Source organism: Leucopleurus acutus (assembly GCF_964270905.1).
Source record: "Leucopleurus acutus genome assembly, chromosome: 3".
NCBI classification, from domain to species: domain Eukaryota; kingdom Metazoa; phylum Chordata; class Mammalia; order Artiodactyla; family Delphinidae; genus Leucopleurus; species Leucopleurus acutus.
The window spans coordinates 81650258-81660814 of NC_139145.1; the positions used below are offsets into that span (position 1 = coordinate 81650258).

Below are 10557 nucleotides of genomic sequence, written 5' to 3' on the forward strand. Positions count from 1 at the left end.
TTTAAGCAGAAAAGTATGCATTAGAGGATATTACAAAATGTACAGTATCACTGGGTAAGTTGAAGAGCTAGAGTCCAGGTTGAGTTTCTAGGAATACCTCAGACCACCACCTACCGTATTGGTGTAGTGGCGCTGGAGCTTTTTTAAAATTTATTTATTTATTTATTTATTTTTGGCTGCGTTGGGTCTTCGTTGCTGCGCGCGGGCTTTCTCTAGTTGCGGCAAGTGGGGGCTACTCTTTGTCACGGTGCGCGGGCTTCTCATTGCGGTGGCTTCTCCTGTTGTGGAACACGGGCTCTAGGCACACGGGCTTCAGTAGTTGTGGCATGGGGACTCAGTAGTTGTGGTGCGTGGGCTCTAGAGTGCAGGCTCAGTGGTTGTGGCGCACAGGCTCAGTTGCTCCGCGGCATGTGGGATCTTCCCGGGACCAGGGCTTGAACCCGTGCCCCCTGCATTGGCAGGCGGATTCTTAACCACTGCGCCACCAGGGAAGTCCGGAGCTGGAGCTTTTGCCACAACCATGAAACCTCCCACCAGATCAGCAAGCTGCCAGCTCTGAATCACACCAACTCTGCTAGAGCCTTAACCAGCAAAGTCACTGCCTCATGCTCTGCCTCCCTTCATATTTAACTCACACTAGTAAGTACATCTGATTGGCAGAACTTAAATTACATCCAGAACCCTAGCTTCAAGGAAGTCTAGGAAATAGAGCTTTTAGTACTTGTGGCACAGGAAGTACAGGGAGGTTCACTAAAAGGAAGTTGGAATAAGTTTTGCGTGAGCAAATCTGCAGGATCTGTTACAGAACGCCCCTTTGGCTACTTAATATCCATACCTTCCCTTCTTTCCATACCTAAACCTCCAGCAAGAAATGTGCTCTCTTACAATATAATGCAGCCATCCCTGATTTTAAAAAAAGCAAAGTGCACTCACCTTCTCCCAAGAAGCTAAAACCCAAAGTTCTATAGGTGACTACATCATCTGCAGTATTCATCACAGACATTACCCCGGGACCTAGCACCCTCAGGAGTTAGGTGGCCTCTCTCCTCTCCCAGGGAAAGGGGGAGTAGGAGAGAGAACTGCCCAGTGACCAAGAGAACAGCTCAGCTCTAAGAAGCTCCCATCCATACTTTTCATCCTTTCTCTCTACTAGCCAGTTCCCTCCGTTTCCAAGCATTCCGAGTTTCTCCTCTCTTCATGGAATCCTCTCCCCACCCTATGTTCGTTTGTAGCTGTTGGCTTCTTTCCTTCTTAGCTAAGCTTTCCCCTCCCCCGCCCCCTCATCCTCTAGACTCTTGAGCATACTGGTGACTCCTACCATCCCCTGTAACTGCTCCGGTGAACCTCAAGGGGCTCAATGCCTTGGACGCCGACCGCTGCTCGAGGTACTCTCCTGCCTTGGCTTCCGGATTCTGTGCCTGATTTTCCTGCTGCTCGGGTGCCACTCCTCCCTCTGCTTTATGGGTCCCCCTCCTCCAGGTGCCCCTCAGGCATTGATTCTGTCTTCAGCTCTCTTCCTTCTCTTTTCTTTCTACTTGTTTTCAGTTACTCACAGATTTGAGCTAGTGTCAAGGTTTTATCTCCCATCAAGATGCTCTCCTCAGCCTCGGACCTACATGTGTAAGTACCTATTGGACAGCTCCTCTTCCAGGTCACAGGCACCCTAAGCTCCCTGTGTCCCAAACTGGATTAACTGGTCAGCTACATCCAACCCCCACACCCTGCTTGTCTCAGCAAACGACTCAGCGAATGTAACAAGGCATAGACTTGGGAAGCGTACTTGATCATTCTTCCTCTGTCACCCTCCCAACCCCGGCACCTCCTACATATCTTCATCTCCACCATAACTTCCTTAGTTCAGGGCTCTGCTTTCTCATCTAGGTTACTGTGACAGCCTCTCAACTGATTGTTCTCCCCATCCAGGGCCTTACAGTCCTTAAGCCTAGTCTCCTTACTCTTGTCTAAAACAAGTCAGATTGTGTCACTCCCCTGCTTAATACCCACCAGGGGCTCTCTGTCTGCCAACACGATCAGGTTCAAAGTCCTGAACCAAGTAAACTAGGTTCCTTACTCACTCTCATCCTTTTTATCTCTCCATCCTTATCTCTCACCACTGTCCTCTCCCCTCACACCCCTGCATATTTGGACTTGAGCCATCTAAACACCTGGTGCAAAATGATCCTAATACACTGTGCCCTCTGGTGCTTCAGTGGTTTTTTTTTGGCAAGTGCCGCTCCCACTGCCTGGAAACCGTCCGCCTCACGGCCTTACTGATGCAGTGCTCCCCACTGCGTGTCCATCCTGAGTGCTCTGGTAGGACCTGTTATTTGAATGAAGCAGCAGTGCAATGAGTCCTAATCATCTGCTTATCCTGGGTCCACATCCCTAAAACCCAGCAGGTCTTGGTGCAGAGTAAGTTTTCAACAACCCTTATTAATAATGACAAAACCTATTTATTAATTGAATTAAGGGAAGAAACTATTAATTTTGTATGTATTTCCCACAAGATGGTGCTATTCAGATAGGAAAGACAACTGAAAAGTTCTCCAGGGCTAAAGGATCCAAGTACTAGATGCCTAAATGTTCGTTAAATGTGTGAAATTTCAGAGGCAGTAATTTAAACACATAAGCTTTTTCTGTGGTAAATGCATGGACAGGTTGAAAATGGTTTATGCATATGTATTTTATTATCAAATTATTACTGATCATTGTTTTACTTAACTGCTTTTTGGGAGCCTCTCTTCCCAAGTGGTCAAAATTTTTTTTAAATGGAAACAGTAACTCTTAATTCTAGGGCAACAAACTTTTAAGGAGGGCTGTATTTGGGTTTTTCAGAGATACAGGACCAGTAGGTTTTATAGAGAGAGAGGGAGAGAGGGTGGGAGATTCATTTTAAGGAATTGGCTCATGTGACTGGCGGGGCTGGCGGGTCCCAAATCTGCAGGGCTAGAAACAGACAGGAGGTGACTGCAGTCTTGAGTCTGAAGGCTGGAAACTCAGGTGGAGTTTCTATGTTGCCATCCCAAGGCAGAATTCCTTCTTCTTTGAGGAACCTCAGTATTGCTCTGGCCTTCACTTATTGAGTAAGTTCCACCCACACTATGGAGGGTAATCTTTACTCAAAGTCTACTGCTTTATTTATTTAAAAAAATAGAAATATAGTTGATTAATACAATATTATATTAGTTTCAGGTATACAGCAGAGTGATTCATTATTTTTACAGTTAAAGTCTACTGCTTTAAGTGTCAGTCTCACCTAAAAAATACCTTCAGAGCGACATCTGGACTGGTGTTTGGCCAAACAACTAGACACTGTAGCCTAGCCCAGCTGACACACACAGTTGACTCTCACAAAGGTCTTTGTGAGGAAAGTAAACTTTGTATGAAAGAGAAATTCACACTGAAGTTTCAGTTTTTAGTTTGGGACAGGGGAGAGAGGGCTGATGGCTGTAACCGCCCTGAGGAACCTCCTGGGAAATTTCTGCATGGAGAGGGGCTGTCCTGGGATAGGACCCAACGGGTGCTGCCCTCACTCTCCTCCAGCCACAGAAGTCTTCTGCTGGGAGCAAGAGTACACACAGACACTAATCAGCATTGGGTGGGGCTGAGGAAGAATAATAACCTTGTGGACATGGTAATCTCACCTCTGTAGCCTCCATCCTGTATCATTTATACTGCAAAATGAGATTGAGGTTTGGGGCAGTCCTAAGGAAGGGGTTTTGCTTCCTCTTTTACTGAGAACAATGAAACAGTCAAAGGGAACTTCTGCAGGTGTCCTCTGCCACACCGACTCACCCCGCTGTAGGCACACAGCTTAGTTCTGCCTTCTCTTATTGCTACTAAAGTGAAACCGTAAAGTTTTCTTTAGCTTCTTTGTTATGTATTTAATCACAATACTAACTGCTAACATTTATGGAGCACTCTTCTAAGCCATTTGATCTTTGTAAAAACCTTAAAGGTAGGTATTATAATTATCACCATTTTACATATGATGAAATCAAACGCAGAGATACACGTACAGTAATTTGTACAAAGTCTTGCAGTTTTTTTTATAGTAGGGCTGGGATTTACATTCAGGCAGTCTGATTCCAGAGCACGTAGTCTTAATGAGAATGGAATTTTTTATTTGTCTCTTGCATGCTCTGATTCTTCTTCTTTCTTATTTCCTGTAACATATGTGCGCACTTGCCCAGTGTGCATATATGCCGTGCTGTTCTTTTCATCTTACTCCTATTGAATGTGGGGGGATTCCTTTGGCACCTTTGTTTGCCTAGATATAGAGTGAATACATTCTGGACTCTTTCCTTCTTATCCTGGACCTGTTGATCTTCCCTTCAGAACTTCAGTTTAAGGGCTCCATCCTGATGGGTTGTATCTTTCCACATTTCTGTTGCCCTGAAGGGATGTGATTAGCTCAGTTGGGCTGTGGTCAATTGTAATTGGTAGTTTTGGTCTTAGATCTTTTCTGGGGCAAGGGATGGAGGTGGAGGTGTCATTCTGTCAAGTGAAAAGCAAAACCAAACCGGAAAAGGTTCAATCTTACAGAGAGCGATTTGGCCAAATCTATCACTATGACAAATGCATTTGTCCTTTGATACAGAAATCCTGTTTAGGGCAATTATTCTGCAGATGACCTTGCACATAAATGACCTTTGTACAAAGTTATTCATTGCCGCATTGTTCATGATAGTAGTAGCCTGGAAACAAATCACATACTGAAGAACGGGACAGTTATGGTACATTCACATGCTACGAGATTATGTAAATAAGAGGAGGTTCTCCGTGTGCTGATATGGAAGGCTCTGAAGTTATATTACTAAGGGAAAAAGCCATCTACTGTCTGTCTATCTACTTACCTACCTACTGCTGTTTGGCAGTGTATGTGTATATATACATTAATACTTTTCTTAAAAAAAGGAAAGAAAAAATATATGTATTCATGAGGAAATAGTGGAAGGATATAGGAAAAACTAATAAAAGCGGTCACCAGTAAGAGGCCATGGAGGCGACAGGATGGATGGGAAAGACAAGGATGGGAGTGGGACTTTTCAATATAAATATTTTCAAAGTTTACCCTTCTAGAAAAGTAAATAAAAAAATGTACACACACACACACACACACACACACACGTTTTTATTCCTGTGAACAGTGATCCTGTGTGCCTCTCCCTTGCAGCCACCTTCACTCTCCTCCCGCTTAGATGAGGGGAAGGAGCTGAAATCTCAGTGTTTTAACCCTGATGCTAACTGTCCCTGTTGGAGGAGGAGGACATTGAAGAGGCTTTGCAGGATTCTCTGTGCCAGCCTTCTCCCCTCCCCTATTTCTTTCTGCGTTCCCTGCCTTCCTTCTGTTCTCTTTGTTGATGGAGTTAATCAGCTCAGGGTGAGCACAGTCAGGTTCTCCCCGCTTCCTTCCAGCCTTGAGAACCCCTGTGAAGAATCTGGACCACTTCCCCATCTCTGACTCACGTGGTGGTGGGAAAGGCAGATCTCCAGCGCAGAACTTCCCGCATCTTTTCCCCTTGGCTAACTCCTTACTCTCCTCTCCAAATTAGAAGGTTATGGTGAAGTTTTCAGACATTGTCACTAATTTTCTTCTCGCTGGTCTGCTTCGGGTGGGGGGTGGGGGTGGGCAGGAGTGCTTGGGAGTTGGAACAGCACATCGTAGATTTCTGGAGTATTTTGCTGTTTTTTGCTGACCAGTGTTTAAGAAAAATGAGACGTAAAATTGTAATTTTTATTCATAATGTAATTCTTTGATTGTTTATTTTTATTTATCTCAAAAGATTCTGTGTTCTGACTCAACACACCATTTTACCTTAGAAGTTTTCAACACTTTTTAGTGAAAATCTTTTATATTACTTCACATGCACTCATCTGCGGCAACTAGTGATTAAGATAATGAAGTTAAGTTGGTTTAACAAACCTATCTCAACGAATAAGTGAAGATCATTTTAATTGATGCTTTAATAGATTTCTCTGGATAGTTTTTTTTTTTTAATTCAGGGGAACCTTCTTTCGCAATTCTGCATGGTAAAACTTTTTTCATGATACAATAAAAAAGTCAGCAGTTAATCCTAACCAGTGAAGAGAGTCTGAGTTCATTTAGGTTTATTAATTGGGATATCAATAGCATTGGAGGGTTGTCATGCCTTAGACTACCACTTGGTGGCTGGCACAATATACTGTGGATCAGAACCTGAAGTACAGACAGAATAAATGACAGGCAACAGCCAGCAATTCCTTCACTATTCAGAGGCAGTAGCAAACCCTTTCACTCCATGTATACATTAGAAAAGAAATTCTGTGTTTTTCCTTGTTTTTTCTTCCCATAACAGTTTTTCACCATTTTTGCTGAATGGTTTCTTCTAAACCTGAAATATTTTGGTATATGTAGCTATGTTACTTAGATCATAATGAATAAAATTCTGATTTCTTCTTGAACTCTGGTCTTTGCCAACGAACAATAAATAAAAATGCTTTAGAATATAGCCTATGGGCCCATAGTTTGAAAACATGGAATTTATAATTATCTATTCTAAATTTTCTGTCTTTTGATAAAAAAGAACCCCCCTTGAAACTGCCTGTTTGGGGGTTATATTAACAACACTGCCAACATTATCTGAAGATTTATTTAAATTAGATTTACATGGAGTACCTTTCTTTCACAGCTGATCTAATTCTTACACTCTGAATTTAGGATCTTTAAAATAAAAGAACAAGTAAAGACTACAGTGATTATTTGTTAATTTCACTGGTGAAAATCACAAGGCTTTGTTTCCAGATTTCACTTCCAAACCAAGATGTAATTTCACCCTAGGTGAATAAACCTTTTCTTAAGTATTCCCAAGATTAGCTGGAAAATATATTCCTTACTTTTCACAATCCTTATTACAGTTTCTGCACCAGCCCCACTACAACATGGCCTGATCTTAGACAAACAAAAAGGCTCTGAACCCATGAATTCTGGGCAACAAGTCATTTGACATTTCAGATCTTCTCTTTGTTCTGAGTCAGTAGAGCTGCCTGCTAGCCACCTTTAGGATATTTGTATTCTGTTTTGTATTTGTGTTTGATACAAAAACAAATTTTGTGTTTAATGTTGGAATATTTGGTTTCTTTAGGTTTTCCTATTTCTAGCTTACACAGTAATTTGGTTATGGAGAAGTTAGATTTAAACTCCATATGGGTAGAGTTGATATGGTACCTTTTCTCTAAAATACCAAAGTAATTTATTTTAATTTGGAGGTTTATAGTGTGGTTACAATACGATTTAAAATTTCCAAATGTCTCCTGTTATATTAAACTGGACCCTCTGTTTAACTTACCTTTGACTACCTGTGGTAGCCCTTGTGAAGCTCAAAAAAGACCAGTGATTTCATTTCCCAATGATCTGTTTGGAAATTCTTTCTTAGAGAACTTTATATTATAATCTTCTTGAGGTTTTCGGGGTGAATGAAATTTTCCATTTTTAATGTTTTGATTAAGTTTACGGTATTCTTCTGCTTTGTTATTTCTCCTTTTAGAATGAAATGAAATGCTGAGAAATAAAGCTTTCCTATTCTGATTTGGATCTTTATAATGGGTATCGGAAAGTCTAAAACGGATCCCTGCCCTCTTTCTCTCACTTGGGGTAAAAGCCACAGTGTGGACACGAGTCAAAGACAGCACAAGTCAGATTCCAAGAAATCTGAAGAAACGTCCCTGAGTGACGCTGCTGCTCATAGCAATACAGCAGAGATGCGAACAGAGGAGCAGGAGGGAGCCAAGGGAGTGGAGGAGATGCCAGAAGAGGAAGCAGAAGAAGAGGTGTTCCTCAAATTTGTGATACTGCATGCTGAAGAAGACATAGACGAAGCCCTCCGAGTCCAGAATCTGCTGGAAAATGACTTCGGCATCAAACCTGGAATGATCTTTGCTGAGATGCCATGTGGCAGGCAGCATTTACAGAATTTGGATGATGCTGTCAATGGGTCTGCCTGGACAATCTTATTATTGACCAAAAACTTTTTAAGAGATACCTGGTGTAAGTTCCAATTCTATACGTCCCTCATGAACTCTGTTAACAGGCAGCACAAGTACAACTCCGTCATCCCCATGCGGCCTCTGAACAACCCCCTGCCCCGAGAAAGGACTCCCTTTGCTCTGCGAACCATCAACGCCCTGGAGGAAGAAAGTCGTGGCTTTCCTACACAAGTGGAAAGGATTTTTCAGGATTCTGTGTATAGGATACAGCGGGCTATATGGAAAGAGACCAGAAATATGGTACAAAGGCAATTTATTGCTTGAGACGGAACACACAACACACAACAGGCTCTTGTTTTGTAAAACAAATGATTTATCTCCACTTGAGAAAGCAAATTTCTAGGAAGAGTTTAGATGAAAGAGAACCTTATTCTTACAGAAACTTATGGAGCCCAAGAAAGATAAATTTCTGCAGGACAGTCTATAGAATTGTGGTACTTTTCAATGTTTCCATAAACTTGAAATTGTCAGAGTTTCAAGAACTGTTTCCAAAAAAAAAAAAAAGAACTCTGTTTCCTCTCAGTTTTCCTAGTTCATGATTACAACAAAGGATATTTTAAATTCATATTCCTCGTATTGAACTTGACCAAAACCTTATATGATAGACATTTAAAAAATACAATAACACTGATTCTGTTCTCAAAGGAACCGCAGAAAAAAATGGCCTCAAGAGATCCGAGCGCCCTCACTTTCGAGGCACCTCTCATGAATGTTGCAATAAAGTGTTCCCGGTGTTGTCACCCAGAAATAGGGATAGCCAGACTAGAACATTTAGAATGTTGAGTGCTGATAAATATGAAACCCAAAATAGATGTGAGAATGGTAGGGCTCTTTAAAAGAATCCAATCAGGGGCTGCCCTGGTGGCGCAGTGGTTGAGAGAACGCCTGCCGGTGCAGGGGATGCGGGTTCGTGCCCCGGTCCAGGAGGATCCCACCTGCCGTGGAGCGCCTGGGCCGTGAGCCATGGCCCCTGAGCCTGCGCCGTCCGGAGCCTGTGCTCCGCAACAGTGAGAGGCCCCCGTACGGGGGGTGGGGCAGAAGAATCCAATCAAATGTGTTTCCTTTCTGTTTGAATTTGCATATTTGGAGGCAGCTCCCACCACTGATTAGTGGCCCATTTGATGGTATTGTGGTCAGGGACTTCGTGCCTGGTGTTGGCATGACCCTTGGAGCTGGAAGCTCTCCATTGTTGGTCATTGTGTGTGACCAGGAGCTTCTGAAAGGTGTATGTATCCTTGGCCAGATGTTCTCCTTTAAAATCAATAACCTCTCCTATGGCAGCTGTTAAAAATTCCTCTCTCACACAATGCCCTATCAAGGAAATATTTCTCAGCTAGGTGATCACAGAGCCTGACTCTGTGTGTGTGTGTGTGTGTGTGTGTGTGTGTGTGTGTTGTAGATCACTTTCAGACTTGGGATAGAAGTGGGCGATGCGTTTTCTGGCGTCCTCTTCTAGTGCCCCACACTCATAGCAAACCAGAGGCCCCAAGAGGACCGGGTCCTTTCTTTCACAGCCCTTCTGCCCCAGCTGAGATTGAGGGAGAACCACCAGGTACAGACCAGGGACAAGGCAGCGTGTGAATCAGGTCATGTTGTAATGAGAAAAGCACCAGATGGGAATCAGGAGACCTGGTTGTTCTAGTCCAGTCTCTTTCACTGAGGATGAATGGGACCGCGGGCAAGCTATTTACCCTCCTTTATCTGTGAAAAGAAAGGATTGGATTGATGAATCTGTAAAGGCCTTTGTCCTCTCCCAGAATGTGAATAACTAGGAACCAGAAAAGGGAACAAGCAAAAAAAAGGTAGAATTTTATAACGTGATTTTATAATAGTTGCAGGAGGCTTCATATATATGCTCACGATGAAAGGATATTGTATATGTCTACAGTGTAATTGATTTCTAATGCTTCCCATTACATTTTTATAGTCACAGAAAAATATTACAATACGTGCTTACTCAGGTTTTTTTTTTTTTTGTGGTACGCGGGCCTCTCACTGTTGTGGCCTCTCCCGATGCAAAGCACAGGCTCCAGACATGCACGCTCAGCGGCCATGGCTCACGGGCCCAGGCGCTCCACGGCATGTGGGATCTTCCCTGACCGGGGCACAAACCCGCGTCCCCTGCATCGGCAGGCGGACTCTCAACCTCTGCGCCACCAGGGAAGCCCCTCAGATTTTTTTTTTTAATTTTTAAATTTTTTTCTAGAGACCCTTGAGCAAAAACATTCTGCCCTATTTTTCTTTCTCTTTATTCCCACTTCTCCATATCCCCTACTAACACTAGGGTCTGCTCACAGCTTTCTACAGTCTGCCTCTTTATAGTCATGAATCAGCACGTTTCATAATCCTGCAAATAAGTCAAACCTCCCCCACTACTAGTACTTATCAAAGATGAGATTCTTCTCTTTGTGTGGTGACTCAAAGTTCCCTTCTATCATATTAGCATACTACTCACTTTTTCTTTCAGTTCTAATGATAAGCATTCTTTTTTTTTTTTGCCACACTGCTTCCTGTATCTCCAATTTCATATAC

General features: G+C 42.9%; 1 protein-coding gene across 1 annotated transcript; it reads left to right on the plus strand.

Moving 5' to 3' along the window:
• The first annotated feature begins 3038 nt into the window (after positions 1-3038).
• On the plus strand, positions 3039-8532 carry TICAM2 (TIR domain containing adaptor molecule 2). Its single transcript, XM_082836600.1, has 2 exons — positions 3039-3083; positions 7527-8532. Exon 2 carries the CDS (start codon positions 7582-7584, stop codon positions 8287-8289), a length of 708 nt encoding a protein of 235 aa, XP_082692726.1. The 5' UTR covers positions 3039-3083; positions 7527-7581; the 3' UTR covers positions 8290-8532.
• The last annotated feature ends 2025 nt before the right edge of the window (positions 8533-10557 follow it).